This window comes from Caretta caretta, chromosome 7 (genome assembly GCF_965140235.1).
Source record: "Caretta caretta isolate rCarCar2 chromosome 7, rCarCar1.hap1, whole genome shotgun sequence".
NCBI classification, from domain to species: Eukaryota; Metazoa; Chordata; order Testudines; family Cheloniidae; genus Caretta; species Caretta caretta.
Window position 1 is genome coordinate 5,425,374 of NC_134212.1, and position 20,972 is coordinate 5,446,345.

The window sequence follows — 20,972 nt, forward strand, 5'->3', positions numbered from 1 at the left end:
CGGCTTCCCAACTCCATAGGGTGCCCTAAGCCATCAGCTGGCCCCCTGCACCCCATCCCTTCGTGCCCCCATCGCTCGGGCTCCCCTTAGCCCCTCTCAGCCCTGCGGGGACCTTTCCCTCCACCCTGCCGCAGGCTCTGTAACCCGACAGCCTCCCGCCCCAAACTCACATCCCCACCCCGGCTCCCCTCGCTCCTCAGCTCGTCTCCTTCCCCCTCTGAGCCCCATGCCCACTGCCACCCCCAGCCCCTCCCGGGCAGCGCCCCTCCTTAGCTGCTCGCCTCCCCGCGCGGGCCCCGGGGCGCGCCCTGGCCTCCCCAGCCCAGCGCGCCCATGCCCGGGAAGGCGGGGCAGAGGCGCCCGGCCAGCCCCTCCCTTGCCTCCGCCCAGCGCGCTCGGCTGGCGTGTGCCTCAGCCCGGCGTGCCCGTGTGGAGGGAGCGCAGCGCCCGGCTCCTGGGTGGCTTCTCCGGGCGCGCAGCGGTCTCCAAGCGGCCTCTGGGCGCCTTGACGCGCTAGCCGGGGAGGGCAGTGAACTTTTGGGCGTCGGGGGCAGAGGCTTCGGAGCAGCGATGGAGGCGGTGAACCAGGTACGGGGAGAGGCGGCTTGGGGCAAGGGCCCGGGCCGGGGCTGGCTCTCGGTCTGCTCCATGATCCCGTCTTGTGTTTGCTTTCTCCCTAGCTCGCCTCCACGGGCACCTTCCGGGCGGTGAAGGAGCCGCTGGCTTTCCTGCGGGCGCTGGAATGGGTGAGTCGGAGGAGCTGGCTGGGGCGCGCCGCGCAGGGCAGAGGATGCGCCCTGGTTGGGCGAGGGGCTTGCAATGGGGCTGGGGGCTGCAGCTGGCTCCCAAGTGCCTGGAGCGGTCTGGAGCGGGCGAGGCGTTTGCCGGCGCTGGTGCCGGTTCGCGTGCCGGGGGCCGGTCCCCTGCTGGAGAAGCCCCTGCCGCGCGGTCTCCCCGTTTCCCCGGGGCTTGGGGAGGGAGAGACGTGCCTTGGCGGTGGGCTTGGTGCTCATCAGCTAGCTCCGACCCTGGCACGCCGAGTGCTGTTGTGTTCTTCCAGTTCCTGGCCATGGACTCCTGGCCGTGTTGAAGGCGCAGTGGTCGGTGTGTATGCGCCGAAGCCCTTCTGTCTCTGGGGGGGCACAGCCTGGATCGCCTCCTCCAGCCATGCTGGAGTGGGAGGGTGGAGGCAGAGACTTTCCAAAAGTGTAAACACAGAACAGGCGGCTGCGTGCACATGTTCCCCCTCGCAGCGAGCTAAGGAAACGGGTAGCGATGGACAAAGGAGACTTGGAAATGAGGGGGAGACAGCAAGGGGGAAAGGAAATAGGGACTGGGCTGGGGTAGCTCACACCATCCCAGCTAGCTTCCCCCGTCACCCTAGCTGCAAAGTTCTTTGGATTCTAGCACCCTCCCCTTTGGCTCCGCTCTTTGGCTGTCGTCCCCTTCCCTGCCCCCCAGATCCTTGCACACAAATAGAAGGGGAGGGAGAATTGTGTTGTTTTTTTCCATCCTCCATTAAAAAAAATCTTTATTGTACATTTAGCAAATTTGTCTCTAGGCTGAGCTGCAAAGGAGGCAAATAATGGGTTAGTGGCCACTGTTTCTCTGATCGTTATTCAGAGTGAAATCTGCAGGTCAAATGACACCCACTGCCAGTAGGTCTGAAGGAGGAGGAGAGGCTGTCTGAAGGGAAAGTTCAGAGCATGTCATGTAGGATTAATCACATTCGCCTAACGCTGAGTGGCTGGTAAATGTCAGATACATGTATGTTTGTGTGTTATACATGTGTGTGTAGATTAACATGTAGTGGGATATAGCAATCTCCTTTGAAGAGGTATATTTTGCTGTTTCGTGCATTTTTATATTCAAATTGCAAATTCGATATAGTGTTTCTGAGCCCAGCATTTCAATGTGCTGTAAGAATATGTATTCATATTGCTCTGAGCTGCTTGGGGACATTCTCTGCAATGATTCTCAAGAGGCGCTCTGCTCTTGTATGTATGTGTCTGTAACAGCCATGCTAAGCATTAGTGCTTCTGGATTTCTGGGGAACTTGGAACATCAGGTTTTGTATGGCAGGGTCAGGGAGTCCTGCCTGCATCAGTTTGTTAGCAGGGCCTGGGCACCTGTGAAATTTTTAAGGAAAGGGTGTTTTCTCTTGCCGAATGGGTATTAAATGTAATGGGCGGTCGTGTGTCCCTGTTATAATGTCACTCCTGACCCCATTTTTTATATGGATAATTTAGGCCAGCCAGGGGATAAACAATGGGAAGCTTTTGGTGCTTTCAATCGTTACGACTTATTTTCAAAGCTTACTGTAGTTGTGAACTGGAAACATTGGTATCTAAGCTATGTGTACAGTTTACAGCTTCCCTTGTGGTATTGACCAAAATGACCCTCCTCTGATGGCTGTCTGGGAAATGAGTCGGGGCTCTTCGTCCAGTTCCTTATGGACAAGTGTCCTCATCATAAAACTTGCCCCCCTTTCTTGGCGGTCTCCGTACAGCTCCCAAGCAAGGACCAACTCGGTCTAGAAACTGGGCCTCCCAGTTTCACGAGATGGTTCCTCTCCATCCATTAGGTTCTTCAGGCAGTGAGTGGAAGCCTGCACTGCTGCTCTCAGTGCTGAATTTGTGCTATGACTAAAGAGTGGACTTCATTCTCTAGGGCAAACCAGCCAGCACTAACATATGACAGCAAGCTCTTGTGGTCACGGGTGACATGCAAAACAAGGGTGTGGAACTCTTTGCCTGGTATCCTGTGTTCTTGCCAGCATATGAGTGTTATAGAGAGACATCTCTTGACTCCATTGAAGTACACTGGATTAAAGGGAGCTTTATGCATTGAGAGAGTGGGCAAACTGTACTCTTTTGCTACATGTCAGAGGGGTTGGGAAATAATTGTTCATTCTAAATAGATGTATGTGAAACTGAAAGTGCTGTTCAGTATCTGATGTTTAAAAGAGTGTGGATGATTTTAAAAACCTTTCATATGATCCATTTTTCTGCTTTTCCCAGTTTGCCTCCCCCCCCCCAATCTTTTTGCTCCTCTCTGCATCTCCCCTTGCAGTCCTTTCTCCCTGCCCTCCTAGTGCGTCTGCACTCTCTTTTATTCCCCACCTCTTCTGAACATTCATTTGTTAAGCACTTTAATTTTAAAACCAAGCACTCCTGCAGATTCTGTGGCAGCTCTCAAATTCCACAGCGGCACTTGATCAGAACAGTCAAAGTACAGCGCTAATTGCTGGATTTACAGCTGTTTCATTTTGGATGTTGAATGGCGTGTGAGTGATTTTTGTTTTATGCAAAAAGTGCTGACCACAGTGGAATTCATCAAAGCTGCTCATGTTGGTAGTGATGAGTTTTTCAGGACTTTATAGTCATAAACTATAAGGAGGCCTATCCAGTGTTGTGTGTTGGAGGTTTGATAGTGGAATTGTAATGCAATAAATTGAACTTTAAAGTATTTTTTTTAAAGATTTCAAAAGAAAATTTAAATAATTTTCTGATGCCACCTTTTTGCTCCTTTATGACGTGTAAAGTAGGCCTAAACTTTTTCTCAGCAACCACAAAACTCATAGCTTTTTCCTGATTGTGTTGTTTTTTTTAACCTTAGCAATATTAAGAAATGTCAAGTCTGTTCTTTCCTGATTTTGCTGAATCAGATATCTTTTTGTGCGCTGAGCTTTCTCACCATTGAATTGAACAGGCACTGGGAATCTTAACCACAAACATCCTTTTCTCCCAAAATGTTGCTCAGATTAGCCAAGTAGGCGTGTGTTTATTTAAAGAAATATTCTGAAAATAGAATTTTAAGCAGCCTGACTAGCAAATCACTCCCCCTGTCATTTGTTCCTCTTTTGTGATGTCATAATCCCACTAGTTTTCCCGTCAGAAGGGGTGTTCCAGGAGAGACCAGGTTTCAGTTTCTAAAGTGAAAAAGTAGTAGGAAACATACCGAGGTGGGGGAAAGCTCTTTATATATCATAAAGAAGCAAAAAAAAGTACCAAACTCCCTTCCCCTCCCCCCCCGCCCCTTCTGCCTAAATATGTCCCACTCGAGTCAGAAATTGCATTTGTGCATATGATTTTTCTGTGGAGAAATGGTGTTCTTCGCTTCCTGCTCTTACTGATCGTGTGGTGTTACTGTGGGATATTGAGCAGCTGCCATGTTTCATCGCAGAAGCGTCTGCATTCTGGGGAAGGGGTTTGATTATTACAACAAAGATGATAAAGAAAAGAATAACACGCTGATATAGGAAGTCAATCCTGTCTATCTGTTCATAAAGAGCTTTGGGAATCCTTCAGCGTGGACAGTGCTGCAGAAACACAAGGTGTTACGTTTATTTACTGAGATGACTTTGTCTTGATCTTACGGCAGACAGAGGGAATTAAACACCCTTGATATTTAGAAACAGGCCTCTCTGTTTTACTGTGCCAGATACAGCAGTCAAAAGTTCAGATGAGCACATTTTAAATGTAGTCCAGTCACAGCCTTTCATTGCTGTCAGTTAGGCCCCTAGAGAGAACAGTTTATAGGCTAAATTCATGATAATCAGTAACTATATTTATTATAAATACTGATTGCCACAGAGCTTTTGGAAGGGCTAGCAAACCTACAGCCCCATCACCACTGGAGAAGTAAGCACAAATATTTATAAATCTAGGTCACTGGTGGAATGGGTTTAGCGTCACAACCTTCTATGTCCACATCAAAAAAACACCACACAGCTGGGCAAAATTCAGCTTACATGCCAATCTTTTCTAAGAGGAGGACACAGACCTTGAAAAGCAGGGCGGTAGCAGACTGATGCAGGAGAAACTTACCCAAAGTGTACTGATGTGTGGTTTCTCTCTGTTTTCCAGTATCATCTTTTGATCAGCACCAAACATCTAAAGAGATAATGTTGCAAAAGGAAGCATTTTTAAAAGGGCTGATTTCTCTGGATAGCGATGCAAGTCTGTGTGTAATATATTTTTATTTATATTTCTCATGTACATCATCAGCTGCTTTGTAATCTCATTTCAAGCAAAATTATGGATTCAGGGGATTTAGAGACTAAATTGATTTAGGTCCAATAAAAGAAAGATGAGAAAAGAGGTTTGCAAGAGACTTTAACTATTAAGCAACGGAGGTGGATACTACTGCCAGTACAGAACAGTAACATTATAACATTGACAGATATATAATTCTTTGTGTAGTAAGACAATTAAGAGTTGCACTGTCTGGATTTTGTATATTTCACTTTTTTGAGCTAGTGTCAAAATGTTGGAAAGACTTCTCTAAAAGCAGTTCTGTCTGTTGTTCTTTCTTCCCTTGTTTGTTGTTGTTAGAAACATTTGCATGAAAAGAGGATATTTGTTTCTTAAGGATTCATCTGTTTCTGCTGCTTATTTCTCTCATTGCAAGCCTCAGCAGCCAGTTGCGATGTCACAAACAGAGCATTGCCAGTCAACTGAGAAATGGCTCTCGTACATGTGTTTCTGCCAACAACAAACAAGTTAGGAGGCAAGGAAAAGCAGAATTTTCTCTCAATATAGATATAGACACATATATGCTCACACCCATATATATGGTGCATGTGTATATACACAAAAATATATGGCATTATTGTAGGCAGAATTATTTGTAAATACAAGGTTTTTCCAAAGTACTTCTTAATGTTAGCCAAGTCTTGACGGATTTCTGCTTTTTCTCTGTCATTTGCTACAGCGCATGCAAAAGTTCATCCTCAAACGTGAAGTAACTTCTTGACTTTTTTATAATTCTATCTATAAAAAACAGTATGAGTCAAAGTATCATTTTTAATATCTACACCCAAACAGTGAAATTGCTGCAGGTTTAGGAGCCCAGGGTGCTATGATTGCCTTGGGCTCAAATAAATTTGTTAGTCTCTAAGGTTTCACAAGTACTCCTTTTCTTTTCACATTTATATTGTTGTTTTTAAAGCCGACGTCGTAAACTCAAGTCTGGAGAATCAAGTGTCATGTTAGCCTTGTCTACACTAGGCTTATTTCTGAGTTTTCCCACCAGTTCAGCTTCCCACGTAAGAGCCCTAATGTAGAGAAGGTGCTAAGTACCTTCCTGATCTGAACAGGATATAGACAGCACCTGGCTACCTGGAGCTCTTTCTACACTCATATGGTGGCAACAGTGGGGCCATTTTTGACAGAAAAAGCCTGGTGTCGATACTCCCCTAGAGTAAGCAGGTGCTGTTTTTACCAGGGAGGGACTAAGTCATTTACACTAAAGGACAAATCATAAGGCCAGATTTTCAAAAGTGCTCAGCGTGTAAACCCACCTCCCAACATTGTTACTGGTAGGGTTACATCGATGTTTAATTAATTGGTATTTTTACAGCCTGTTAATTAGTGACAGAAAACCCTGCAATGTAAATCAGAATGGGTATTTTAATCTGCCCACACTGTAATGTTCTGAAAAATGATCACTAGGTGTTTTGGATGAGACAATTGGCATTTGGACATTAAAATGCTTAGTGAACCTGAGATCTTTAAAATGAAGTACAGGATTTATGAGTTTAGATAATCATTATATATGAGCATCTTTATTATATGTGGCTGAGATTTGCAAAGCTGTACAGGGCAACTGGACATCCAACCTGCCCAATTTCTAATGGGAATTGTGCATTCCAATTCCCAAGTCATCTTCAGCACTCCATTGGTCAGCTGATTGGTCAGCATGCAGAGCCAGGGCAAGGCTGCTTCTATCAGTCTGTCACAAGTCACATTTGCCTTGACTCTGTAGCCTTTTGATTATGCCTTGCAAACATTACATAGATCTATGATACAAAGTTAAAGCTCTTGACAGACTGGTAGCAACGGCCTTGCTTTTGTCTCAGTGACAAGACGTAAATTCAGCTGAAGCTGTCCAGAGCGGAGTGCCGGTAAATATTTTCAACCCCTGTGGAGTTTTATAGCATGCTGGGGGCAGGAGGAATGCGGGGGGGGGGGGGAGGGTGTAGAAGGGGGGGGAGGAAATACTCTGAGAATTTAAGCCCTGCTCAATGCTGTTAGTCAGCTGACCCATAGAGTGTTTTAGTCAGATTGTTTTGCTTGATATACGAAAGGACATCGGAGCTGAATGCTACCAAGTGTGTCCTGAAAAGCCATCAGGAGAGATGGGCCTAGAAAAACATGTCATCCTGGATACTTTGGGTCATGAGGTAAAGGTTAGCATCTGTTTTAATTAAGACATTTCTGGATAGCAAGTTATTCTACAGACTGTATTACAGACCCATAGTTTTTAAAGCAGCCTCAAGCCATCCTTTACATTTCCCTGTGCGAGTTTGATTTCTGCCTTCCAATAAGGAAGCTATCCAACCACCTGATCTGTGCAAATGGGGAACTTACAAATGGAGGGCCTGTAATGGGAACTGTGTCAGATGGACCGCAGCACAGAATTGTTGAGGTCAGCAGGGCTACACATAGATGCAGGGATTTGCCAGGGTTGGGGCCAGGCCAAATGGCATACCAAGTGAGGAGTATCTTCAGCCCCTCACCGCCCATTTGTTAAACTTCTGAATACCTTATCTTTTTATTGCATTTGTAGCCCATTTCACGACTTTGCATGGTTTTTACATGTATGATTTATCACTGTCATATAAGACCATACATTTGCACGCTAGGATCTGTTAATCTGTATTTATTCATGCCAAGAAGTAACGGTATTTCTTTTATAGTGTTGCATAGATAGGGGTTCGATAGAGATCTCTGGCGTCTCATTAAATATGTCCTTTATTAGTAGCTACTCACACTCTTCAAGTCTTAAAACACAAGTAGACTTTCACAATTACACAATAAAACAAGGTTCATAATATCGCAGCTGGGCTCTCACATCACTTCGTTCTTATATCTCACTGACTGATTGGTGAAGCCATTCACCTTAAATACCCGGGAGGGCCTGGCTGACAACAGTGGAGGCTCAGGGAAAATGTAGTTCTCAAAGTCTGGAAGGTTTCCCAAGGTTCTATAAAGGTCCAGAACATTCTAGGAGGTTAGTGACAAACGAATCTGCATATGGAATACTGGAAACATGTCAAACATTCTATTTTTCCTTTTGTCGCTAACAACAAAAATAGCAGTCGTCTGCCCCTAAATCCATCCCTAGTCAGGGCCAGAAGAGGGATATTTGACCCTCATGCATTTAGAGCAGAGGTAGCCTTGTTGTCTGCCTGGTGATGCTTACACTACACTAGCAGCCAGATACTCCGTTATGAATTAGGCCCTGACTAAAGGTTGTGAAGCTGTGGCCCCTTCCCCACAGATCTGACACAGGCAGGGTCAGGGAGAGGGATACCATAGAACATGTGTCAAGCTGTCCTTTAGTGGCTCAAAAGCATAAGTAATAAGAAGCAGGGTGCAAACACTAAACTGGTTGTGAGTTCTACACTTAGATTTCACCAACCAATTATCAAGTGTAAATCCCTCACACACTATAACAGCCTTAATGTGGAGTCACAGACGGTCCCCTGGGGTACTCCGGTCTATCTTGCTACCCAGGTAAGCTTGTCTCTCTGAGGCCTGGTCCCTTTCACCAAAAGTCACAATACTATTCAGGGTGCTCCCAGTCCCAAAGGACTAGTCACTTACCCAGGTCAGTTGCTCCTTAGACCTCACACCAAAGATGATGCTTGTAGCAAATGCTATCATAATCTATCTAAAGATCCATTAACTAGGAAAAGGAAGTAAGAATTTTTTAAAGGTTAAAGCAGGTAAACATGCACACACAAATGAGTTACAGTTTTAAGTTTCAAAAGGTAATAGAAGCTTGTATAATAAGCAAACTCTATGTCCTAGGGCTACCCCAGGCTTAACACTGAGGATCTCTTGTTTAGGCCTAGAAAATCTTGCCCTGGAGAGTCCAAGCAGTATAGAGATACAGTTCCTCCTTGTTAGGGCTTTTTATTCCTTCCCTCCTTCGGTTTTGCATTGCAAACTTAGCGGATGGGAAGAATCCACTTGCACCTCTCCTCTTCATGGGGCGGGGGGGGGGGAGCACTCAGGGAGAAAGAACAATCAACAAAGTCTTTTGTCCTCTGATGTTTGTCTGGTGTTGATGGGTCTTTTGTGTGGGGCAGGACCTAATGCCTTCTGTTGGAAAGCCAGCATTTCACACTCATTCATGCCCCTTTGCGGTCTAGTGATTTGCCCCGTCACAGAGGCTGACAATGCAAATGCTCAGCTATTACCTTGTAACGTGGGATACAGATGTCATAAGTGAGATTAATGTAGGCAGCAATTTACAAACATTCAATCGAGTCTAAACAATGAGCACATTTTTATAATTCTAATACCTGTTTTAACAATACCTATACCAGGGTGAGCCAGACTCATTCCAGCTATGTGTTTGTCAGTATCCAGGTGAGGCACAGGGACCTTGGCATAAGCTGGCACCTCGTTTGCCAGTGTTACATTGTTCCGTTTTAAAAGTGACTATGAAACCATGTACAGTACTTGAATATAATTATGTCAGTGTCACATGAGTCGCTCTGACTAAGCATCATTACCTGGTTGATTGCTTATAGGCAGCATGGCATAATGTCATGTTGACTGTAAAGCATTGAAGAATGTACTAAGGGTTCTCTCATAGCGTGCTTAAATGACTCGACAAAGGTCACACGGTGAGTCACTGGTAGAGCTGTGAACTGAGCCCGATTGTTCTAGTAACCACCTGCTGTTGCTGTTTAGACAGCACTGTCACCCTTTGCTATGGAAACACCCTAAAATCATTAGTTATTTTACAAAAGCTTTATATATACCGTTAAAGGTGAGAGAAACCTCAAATCCCATTAACTTCAATAGGTTTTAAGCACATTGAATGTCTTGAACCACGGACTCAGCCTCTTGTGGCACCAGGCCCTAAGAACAGACCTAGTCCTGATAATTGGCATACAGCTTCACCCGAAGCTCAAACCAGGATCCCAGTGGCCTGCGGGTAGAAACTCTTCCACATGTATTATTTTTATTATTTGAGAGGGGCCGGTAGCCGGGTTCTCCATTTAAAATCGGGACCCTATTATGCTAGGTGGTGTCAAAGTACATTAAAAGACCACCTATACCAGTGGTTCTCAAACTTTTGTACTGGTGACCCCTTTCACATAGCAAGCCTCTGAGTGCAACCCCCCTTATAAATTAAAAACACATTTTTATATATTTAACTCCATTATAAATGCTGGAGGCAAAGCGGGGTTTGGGGTGGAAGCTGACAGCTCGTGACCCCCCATGTAATAACCTCGCAACCCCGACCCCAGTTTGAGAACCCCTGACCTATACCATGAAGAGCTCATAATCTAATTTAAGACAAGATGGAACAAGTTGTTGTTACAGTCCATAGATAGGATTGGGGTAAAGGAGGTAAAGCAATAAGAACACATGCAGGGTTGCCAACTCTCTGGATATTTAGTGCTTTTCTTAAAGCCTCAGCTCCTGGAGTCATGTGATTACATGAGACTCTCAGCTTTCACTTTAAAAAATAGTACATTTCTAGCCTTCATGGTAGCAGAGAAAAACTTGAAGATGCAAACTCTCAAGGTTCAAACACTGGAAGACAAATAAAAGAACTGCAAATCCATGAGTGATATAATCTCTTTTCTATGATAATCTCACAATGTTTGAATGTGTGGGGCTGGCAGTACTGCACATGTTAACGTAGTCTAACTCTGTGTATTAACTTGAAGGGAAGAAGTTGGACTTTACTCAGATCTTGCCAATAAGAGCTGTGCTATTTTTTTCTCCTCTGAAAGTTAGTGTTACAAAGTGAGCCTGGACAAAATAGGTTTTATGGATTTCAAATGACTTTTTTTTTTTTTTGATGACTTGAACATAAATTGGAGGCATGTGATTTCTGGTCTGAGTGGTTGTCTTTTAGCATTTAATCAATTAATTAAATTAAACACAAAAGTACGGTTGACAAGAGACAGTGGGATCAGTATTGATTTAATTCCTTCAGTAACTTTAAAATTAAAACCAACGAGGAGTATTTGTAGCACCTTAGAGACTAAAATTAAAATTGTCTGGATACAGATGCCTTTTCCCTTCAGTATTTGCTATATTATTTCATCTGTCTTGAGATGGGAACTTAAAGTGCTTTCATCAATGGAGAGCACAGTTGTTTACTTTATTGCTTTCTGTCTTGAAATACAAAGTCTTTGAAACTGTTTTTGATAGTGTTCATCAGAGAGTCAAAATATGACTCTCAGCGTCCAACAGAAAAACGTATAATGGGAGGACCGAGACAAACAGTCTGCTAGAGTTAGCTACATTCCTCTTTCCTTTTGTGGATATAACCTGTAGGCAGCAACCATATGTAAGGAAATAATCAATCAAATAAAGACTAGGAAAGATCATCCTTTACCGGTGATATGCTCTGCATCTAAAACGAAATGCATTGCAGCTGATAATAAGCATTTCTTTGAATAGCTAACTCCCTGCCTTTAATGACAGAACTAACCAGATCATCTATAATAATGCCCCCTGTGACTCCTAATAACTTTATAAATAGAGCTGGTTGTGAATTTTTTGAGGGGTTTTATCAGGTTTGATGAATCTTCCATTAAGAAGGTTTCTCAGGTCCAGGATGAAGTGTATTTGGGGCAGAGGGTTGAAACACTCATCTGAGTCTCCCACATCTCAGTAAGTGCCATAACCACAGAGCCATGAAACACTGCTGCACAAAATAGGAAACTCTTTGGAGTTATGTGGTCCCTGTTTGCTTTGGTAGGTATTTGTCATTAAAACGGGTGAGATCGGTTTTTGGTGAGGCTTCTTTGTGACGGAAGAAAAGCTGGTATTATCATCATGTGTGTGTGAACGTTCTAAGCACTCAAAATAGGGGCTGGGGAGAGAGACTGATTAATGCTAAATGTTTATTATATATGCAAGTCAAGAGTCTGTGAAGGGAAGAGCAAAAATGATTTGACTTTCAATGAAGAGGCATGGGGGCAGAGAACTGTGTCATTAGACACACTACAGTAATGTGTATCAGAAGTATTCTTGCCAATTTGTATCGGGGAGATGCTTCAGCCATTTCTTTCCTATACATTGACGTCTGCATGATTTCAGCCACTGGGTAAAAAGCCTTACAAATTGACATCTGTGGGTGCAGATCCTGCACAAAGGGCTGGGGAAGGCTGGGACACCAGAGAAGCTTTGCTCAGTGAGCAAGCTGCTACTGTTACGATTTGAAACCTGAGTTCTGGATCCCTGACTTGAAGGCCGTGGTAACTCTGGTTACGTTAACATTTTTTGTGTAGTGAGTTGCCTAGCAATCCAAAGAGAAGGTATCATTTCCCCCAGCCTCTGTATGTACATCTGTCCTAGAGAAAGGAACTCTCTAGTCCCTTTTTGCTGAAGCAATCACATGGTGGTACAGAAAGAACGTGATACTGTCCCAGGTACAGTACTGTGGGCATCCTAACATTCAGTTCCACACACAGGCAAATTCAGTCTTTCCCCTTTTGTATCAGAGGCCGTTAAACATCGTAACAGGACTGTAAAACAATACATAAAATAGCGCATAGCCACCTTTCTGTTTGGTCAGTAACATAACTTCGAAACAAGGGTACATATAACTCATATATTTTAATCTTCCGCTAGTGTCTCTAAAATTACTGTAAAAAGTACAAAAGATCACACAACATGCTATGTGGATGTGCTGCTTCTAAGGTGTCTTGTTAAGAATGGCATATGTATTGCAAAACGTGACGTAGTTGCTAAGGTCGTGACAGCGTGGTTTTATCTGGCAGAGTGCTGAACTTTGGCAAACTGTAAATTGTTGCTTCATTTACTCTGCATTATTTACTCTTATGGCTGTTTTGGGCACCATTTTGTCAGAAGAAGCTTTTTCACATTTAGAAGATTTTACTTTCTTAATCAGAATGACTGGAACCTTCCCCCCGCCCCCTTTGAGCAGGTGCTTAGAGTGCGTATATAATTATGGATTTTTCAGTGGCTCTAATTGTGATGCAAAATATTGTATTGTAATACGTTTGGCAATAGGATACATTCACCTAAGGAAGTTTTCCCAAAGAAGTACCACACAGTATAAATAAAGAACTATTTATTTCTTCGTTAGCAGATCATGCGTAACTGTGCACACACAGCCGAGTGTCTGATTTGTGTGCACGTATTACTTTTCTAATCCTAGCTAGTAACCTTTGAGTGGGCTAGAGTTCGCTTCATCGCCCTTCGCCGATGCCTAAAACCCCCAACTCCCATAAGAAAAGTAGCTGGAGACCCAGAGTTCGGGCTTTTAAGGATTTTCAGCAAGGACTGCATAGGGTCAGTCTCCCCACATTCAAGTCCCAAAAGGAACTAAAGAAATGAATTCAATTAAATAACTTTATAAAGTCTTATGATAAACAAATTAATAATCTAATTTTCACAGCATAACATAGCTATTTTATAATCCACACACAGTATCTTCACAGTTATACATAAACATAAATAAAGAAAACAAATTAAAATCTGAACAGTTCAGTCCCCACAGAAACACAGTGAGAAGAAACGGAGAGTTCCCAAAAGCTTAGGGTTAGTTCATCTAAGTCTCAGTTAGAGTCTTTGGCCACCAAATCTAAAACAACATCTTCCCTCTACTTGCTTGTAGGAATCTTCATGGAATCCAGGCAGACTCTTCCTCTGCTGAAATCACTGCTAGCCAGTCAGCTGCAAAATGCTTCAGGGTTAGGGACAACAGCCTGCTCCTGCGCTCAGCTTCTTCCAACTCACACAGGACACATGGCCTTCTGCAAAGCAGCTGCCCTGGCTGTGTGGTCTGACAGAGCCTGACCCCGGCACCAGTGAACCTATTGGACCAGACCCAAAACTACCACATCCAAATCCAGCAGCTTCTGGATGTGGAGTGCTAAATCTGCCTAGCAACAATGACCCAGACGCAACTCACTCCTACCTCCCCACAATGGGTCTCTTAGAGACAATTCTCCCTATTAGGCACATGGATTACAGGTGCGTGTACAAAGCCCAGCTTGAGCATGTGCTTGGAGGTCCATGCGCACTAATGCGCGTAGCTTTCCAAGACAGAGTTAAATAGTTGCATGCTTACATCCTTCAGAGTCCGTGCTGTCCTAGGTACCATATTAAACAAACTGAAGTCTAGCAAGTCCACCAAGTACGTGAGATGGTGCTTATGCCATACAGGTGTAAGTCAGTGGTGTAATGTCCAGTGTATGTAGGGTGACCAGATAGCAACTGTGAAAAAATGGGACAGAGGGTGGGGAGTAACAGGTGCCTATATAACAAAAAGTCCCCCAAAATGGGACTGTCCCTTTAAAAAAGGGACATCTGGTCACCCTAAGTGTATGTGAAAGGGGAATCAGGCCCCATATCTCTTGAATGACATGGTATTTAACCTGGAGCATTAGACCAAGATGCGGGAGCAGAAATCTGTGGAACATAAAGCTCTCATTAGGTTCAGGCCGTTTCAGAAGACAGGAAGTGTACACATCCAGAACCAAAGTTAGAAATAAATCGGATCTGATTGCCTTGCGACACTGCTGGCCTGTCAACTCGATCTTTATTCCATGAGAAATACCAGAAAGCGCTGCAGACGTTCAAGTAGAATATTCCTTTAGAAATACATGAAAGCAAAGTATTGAGGGAGAAAATTCCCCCAGAATTTCACCAAGAGAGGAATCCTGTCTAAAATGCTTGAGATTTTTTTATACCTGAGAGGAAGATCTACAGTGGCACTCCAGTGGAGTTTTGAATTTTTTAAAAAAATATTGGTTATATTCTAGTGGCGTTTTAGCCTCCTTTTCTGCTAATGTTAATGCTTTGCCTTAATGTGAAATTCCTTGGATGATGCAAATCTACCGTTTCTGTGGTTTGAAATTATAAACCGAAGCTCAGATCTTCTTATGCAGCAATTGGATATCTGAGTGGGATTTGGCTGTATGTGTTTGTTACATATTGATTGTTTCCATCGTCTCCTTTTATTGCCGTAAGGAGTTAGGCAAGCATGTAGTTCCTGAGTCACACCCCGGATGTAGGAGAGTTCATGGGAGCAGCACCTCTGAACTGGGATGCAGCAGGATTTGCCGTGTACTGTGAAGTTGGGAAACATGCTGTATCAGAAGACTTGCCAGACGCCTTCACCTTGTCTCTTCCTTTCCGGGCTCAGTCAGCTTTGAGCCAGGTATTAACAGCTATATGTAAAACGCTGTGCACTCGATGTCCTTGAGTGCCTTCTGCTGGCACCTTATCTATTGCCTAACTATTGACCTCTATTCAGGTATCTCTCTTTATTGTGCATTCTTGTAATGCCTGGAGAGAGAGAGATGGTGAGCAACCTGAGCCACTGCATTCCTGGCTTGAGGTGGGCTTTGGGGAATCTGCATCCAGATGTTCCCCTGACGGAATCAAGGCCCATAGTAGAAGTGTATTAATCTTCCTTGCCAGTCCATGAGTTAATTAGCTTGTGTTATGCCTCCTGAAAAACCCATAAGGCAGTCTTCACTGCTGTTATTTTCTTGTGATTGTAGGTGGCTCATGGCTGACACATGGCACCTATTATTGTCCCTGCTAATGATGCACATGCTCAGAGTCCAAGTTGTAATACTCCAAGAAACACCTTGTGCTTTACGTTCCTATATGGCCAACAAACATAGTGTTTCCAGGAACGCTGGACTCAAAGCCCAGCCCCTCCTGGTCTGACATTTGTCAGTAGTAGTGGAACTGCACGTGGGGCACGGAATAAAAGTCGGATGGTCAGAAGCAGCTGTTGTTCTAGCGGCAGGCACTAAATATTATGCTTTTTTCTCCCCTGCGTGTGACAGGTTTAAAGCTCCTTGGCTGAAAGGTCAACAGCAAATGAACATTTTTAGCGTGCCCTTTTCCGCTCCTTTACAGTGCATAGAGTTGGACTCAAACGTTTTGTTCCAAAGTTTATTTTCTCCTTGTGTTTAGCCTTAGAAATAGCTGCAATATTAAGTCCCGACTTCCTTGTTTTCACTAGAGCACAGAAGAAATGGAGTGGGATGGTTTTATCTATCTGGATTGAAACTGGAGGAGCCACTGCTCTCAGCCCCCAAATGAGCCTGCGGGATTCTGAGTCTTTCAGAGACAGTTTTTCTCCCAACTGTTTGGGAATTGGAGGCGATGAGGTTTCTAATTAAAATACACATTCAAAACAATGGGCTCCAAACAGTCTTCTCTGTTCTCAGAGGAGGACTGGGAAAGTTGTAGCTCAGGCTTCAGTCTGTGGTGTCATATTGTGGTGTTGCACTAAAAGAATGTGGGTTTCTTTCTGTCCACTATATTAGCTAGTTCACAGCAGAGGTCTATGAGTCTGCTCGTGCTTCTACTGCAGGGAGTTTGTTCTTTAGCTCAAGTGGTAGAGGCTCATGCTTCTGGTATTGAAGGTGCTGGTTTAACCTCCCCTGTCAGTTTGGAGAAGTTACTTTATGTTGTCCTAGTCCCTCCTACTGCCAAAGCATCCTCTTGCAAAAATAAAACATGGAAATCAAGGTTCGATGTTTTTAATATTAAAAAAAATGGAGAAAATAAAATTATGAAATAAAAAAGTTGAAGTTTGTGCATGACAGACGCCTTGTTATCCATGCCCAGGGATTGACCCAGGGCCCTCTGTAGCAACACGCATCAGCCTCTACAGCTAGAGTGTCAGAAGCAGGCTCTGTATGTGGGGGTTATAACACACGCATCATCTGTGCGTTGGGCACTGAAGGGGGATGTGACTCACTTTGACGTGTTGGTTACAAGGGCTTTTATATAGTGCTTTATTCATCCTTAGATTTTTAAAACGCTTCACAAAGGGCAGAAGGTAGCATTATCCCCGTTGTTGTCCGCTGTGCTGTGGTAGCCATATTGGTCCCAGGATACTAGACAAGGTGGGTGAGGTGATATCTTTTACTAGATCAGCTTCTGTTGGTGAGAGACACAAGCTTTCGAGCTTGTCTGAAGAAGAGCTGTTTGTAAGCTCGAAAACTTGTCTCCCCAAGAGAAGTTGGTCCAGTAAAATATATTACCTCCCCCACCTTATCTCTCTATTGTCCCCATTATGCAGCTGGGGAAACTGAATGATAGAGACACAAGTGACTAGCCCAAGATCACACAGTAGGTCACTGGCAGAGTAGGGAAGTGTCTAGTGGACCCTGCATCATTAATAAACACAACAAGAGCACAAACACACTTTTTTTTTAGCTTTGTAGTTCATCTCCAGCCAGTTAAAGCCATTAGATGTAGTTTGCGTCCACCATAAATCCATATAACTCTCCACCAGGATTTATTCTCCTCTTCACCAGCAGCACAATGGTTACTGTTGTTCTTTTGCCTTTGTCTCAGTGTTCACTTTAATGAAACTCTGCACTGGACGTAGGGTGGTACAAAATTCTGGATAAGGCTCTGATGTGACAGTAATGGCTGTGCAGGGCCAGGGCTGTAATGTGTGAAAGTGATTTGATCACTGTCATTCAAACGTCTAAGTGAAGAAATGGTTCCGCATTCCGACAGCTGGCATAAACTCATCCGGGGTGCAAGCAAGAGCGACTTGTGAAGGGAGCCTTGACCTCCCACCTGGCCCCCCCATTCTCTAAGCAAGAGCAACTTGTGAAGGGAACCTTGACCCCACACATGCACAGTCTGTACTGGGGTCTTGTTCATAGAAGGTTCTAGGCACTTCTTTGAGTGCTGAGTGGGTGCCCACAATGAAGCTCACCCCCCAAACCAGTGAGTCCTTTGATTCAAGTAGGATGGGGCCCCTGGTGATGAGGAATTATCCAGCTGAGGACACATCTTCTGTGTTGGGCACAAGGAGAGAAATATCCTGCCTTGAGGGATAACGCTTCCTGCATTTAGCTGGGTGTTTAGGTAGAGATTAAAAGAAAAAAAATCACATGTTTACTCTGGCAGTGAACTAGTGTTGAATCTGAACGGGTATTCAATCACCACACTCCAGCCCAGAGCAAGAGTGGTAAGTGGTTAGAAGTTTGGACTGTACAGAACCACCAGGGGAGGATGTTCATGTCAATGACAGATGGGGGGCAGGGGGTGTACAATCCTGAGGGAACTACACCTCAGATTGTGGGGAAGAGTTAGATTCAGTAGAGTCACAGCCCCATGTTTGAGACGGCAAACGCTCTGCATCAGGGACTGCTTCTGTGTTTGTACAGCACCCTGTACAATGGGACCTTGATCTTCCTTGGAGGCTTTGGCGGCTGCTACCATATAAATATTTATTAATGAATGAAAAGTGTTTTAAAATTAGGCAGTTTCCACAATCACTATTTGGGGCCTGTAATTTGAATATATCCCTCCAAAATCAAAGGCAAATGTGTGTTTTTTAAATCCAGCTTCTGATAAATCCAGCAAAGTCCTCGTGATTATCATCTACAAGGAGGGCAAGAGCATATGACTCGAATTTCGATCCCACTTTCAAATAAGATGCCTGCTAACAGATTAAACAATAGGCGCCTTCCTGCTTAATTTTAACATTTTAATTAATTCTTTGCTGCTGTGTCTCTTTGATCTCAGCGAGCTGATACATGCAGTGTCACTTAGTGTGTTAGAACAGTATTTTATGCTAATCTTGCATAAAGAAGCGGGGATGCATTTGAGTGTGAATGGTTCTTAAGGTGCAGAAGATACACTCTGCCAAGCATTGACTGTAGCACAAAATGACCTTTCAAACTGACTAGAGATAGGTGCATACAGAGAAACTATTCATGAATGTTTTGGAGACTTCTACGGCTATTTCTACACTACAGTCTTAAGTCGACCTATGTTAGGTCGACTTACAGCGACCGCATTAATTACTGCAGTGGCTGATGTCCACACTACCCTTCTGTCAGTGGTGTGTGTCCTCACTAGGAGCGCTTCCACTGAATGAAGAGGGGCAGTGGGGGGGACTGGGAGTCCCCTCAGTTCAACGCAGCTCCCCACCAGGAGCCCAGCTGCCCCCCACCATGGCTTCTCGCCTTCCTGCTCCCAGCTGGCAGTGGGGGAGTGGGAAGCTGCCTGGGGCTTCTTGTCTCCGGCACAGAGATCTGCGCCCAGAGTCTGGTTGGCTGCCATGCTCCCAGCCTGGAGCGGGGAGCCGGGACCCCAGGGGGCAGCATGGTTCCCACCGGGGAGCAGGGAGTCTGGGCACCAGCCCAAGCCGGGAACCTGGCTGGGGAGCCAGGAGATGGCTTTCTTTTCAATTTCATGGCTCTGCATTTCAGTGTGTACACCTCCACTGTTTTGTCGATGAAAGCTGACTTGTTGACAAAATTGTGTAGTGTAGACAAGGCTTTAGTAGACATTCACTTTGACCACATTTGGTCCTCTTTTTATGAGTGTTGCTGAAAGAAGAAGTTCTGTTTATACGATTTTTTGTGAAAAGATTTCAGGCCCAGAGCCGAGATTGGCTTATCTGTGAAACAAAATTCATTTCCAGTGGAAGCAATTTATAAATGTAGGTCATCCAAGTGAGGGACAGAAACAACACCATGTGACTTTGATGACCAGCTTGTCTATTGAATACTCTCAGTGGACAGTTTGAGGGTATTCCACAGGCTGGAATTTGTTCGCACAGAAAAATTAACATGGCTACTTCAAACTGTGAGCCAATTAGTAAAAACCTCAGTCTGTTTGTAAATAATGCGCACATGGGCAGAAAAGGGCTAAATTCACCAAGTGACGAGTTAGTACCCTGCATCCTCAGCTCCATTGATGAGCAGCCTTTGCAAATAAAGGAAGAGAAATAAGCCCTCCAGCAATGTGTTAAACTTTAATAGCAAAGAACTGTATTATAATGGGTTTCCCCGTTTCCATGAGCTGGGTTTGCAAGTGGCTGTGGTTTGAGAGAGGCAGGGGAACGGGGAATGTGGAAGCTGAAAGAAAAAGTTCTTGGGAGTGGGGTAGGGTAGGGTGGGGTGATATGGCATGTAACTGGCTTTTAGGGACTAGACACAGTGGCATGAAGGCTCCAGCTGGATTAAAAAGGGGTGTTGGTAAATGTTTTTTCCCTCCCCTCCCCCAGCCGGAAAATTTTAAACAAACTGAAAAGTAATTAATTTTTTGTCTAGATTTTTCTATGGAAAATGTCAGTTTTTTGGTCAAAATTTGAGTACCAGAATATTTCCACTGGAACACAATATTTCAACCAAAACTGAAATTTTTTACTTTGGGAATGCTGCTGCGGTGGGACTCATAGTTTGGGTGTGTCATGCGCCTGTTCTCTGTAGGCTCCCTGGTTGGACTACATCTCCCATGATGCACGATGGTTTCCCTTCTTGGAGAGGGGAGGTGGTATATCATGGGAATCCCTGACCATGGTGCATCATGGGAGATTAGGAACACCTGCCTATAGAGGAGAATGAATTGCATTCAGATGCTTTAGATCTTTGATTGTAACATGTGCCCAACCTTTACATGGTCAGAGCAGGTGCTTTTCAGAGCATTATGGAACCAGCATAATTCAAAGTCAATAGAAGGGAATTGCTTGTGTTAGGGACTACCTGGCCTGCTACCTCAATTCACTGGGTTTTCTATGTTCCCACTGCTCTCATTCATGGCAGTTCACTCTACAATAAGAGCACCAGGTCCAGCACAGAATCTGTGTTTTCAGATTGGTCTAGCTCTGAAAGATAATCGATGCTGGCTTCAGGGCGGGCCAACATATGCGGGGAAAGCTCAGCTTGCCACATAACAAGAATTCTGCTGCTTTAGAGAAAGTCACAGAGATGTTATGTAATTGAGCCCCCCTGTCTGCACTCCACTAGTGCCTGTTCTAAGGACAAGCATACGCCTCACTGGGGAAACTGCGTGGGATATTTGATTTTTTTATTATTATTATTTTTTACCATGCTACACACAGTGGAGTTACAAAAAGCAGGACAGTAGAATCTGGAGAATCCTCATATCATGCAGCTGCCCACACAATATTCATAGATTACAAGGCCGGAAGACACCATTGTGATCATAAAAAGAACAGGA

General features: G+C 44.3%; 1 protein-coding gene across 4 annotated transcripts in view; it reads left to right on the top strand.

Annotated features, from left to right (window-relative positions):
* Positions 1 to 318: 318 nt before the first annotated feature.
* Positions 319 to 20,972, top strand: part of SYNPR (synaptoporin) — a 177,626-nt gene continuing 156,972 nt past the window's right edge. For 2 of the 4 annotated variants that reach the window (XM_048859025.2, XM_048859027.2), the window contains exons 1-2: positions 538 to 588; positions 681 to 746. Coding sequence is in view for 1 of the 4 variants with exons in the window: in XM_048859024.2 (XP_048714981.2) it covers positions 334 to 588; positions 681 to 746 (321 nt within the window). In the remaining 3 variants the exon portion in view is untranslated. Of the gene's footprint in view, positions 589 to 680; positions 747 to 20,972 lie in introns of those variants that run through there. The other 2 variants (XM_048859024.2, XM_075130215.1) reach the window with 2 other exon arrangements.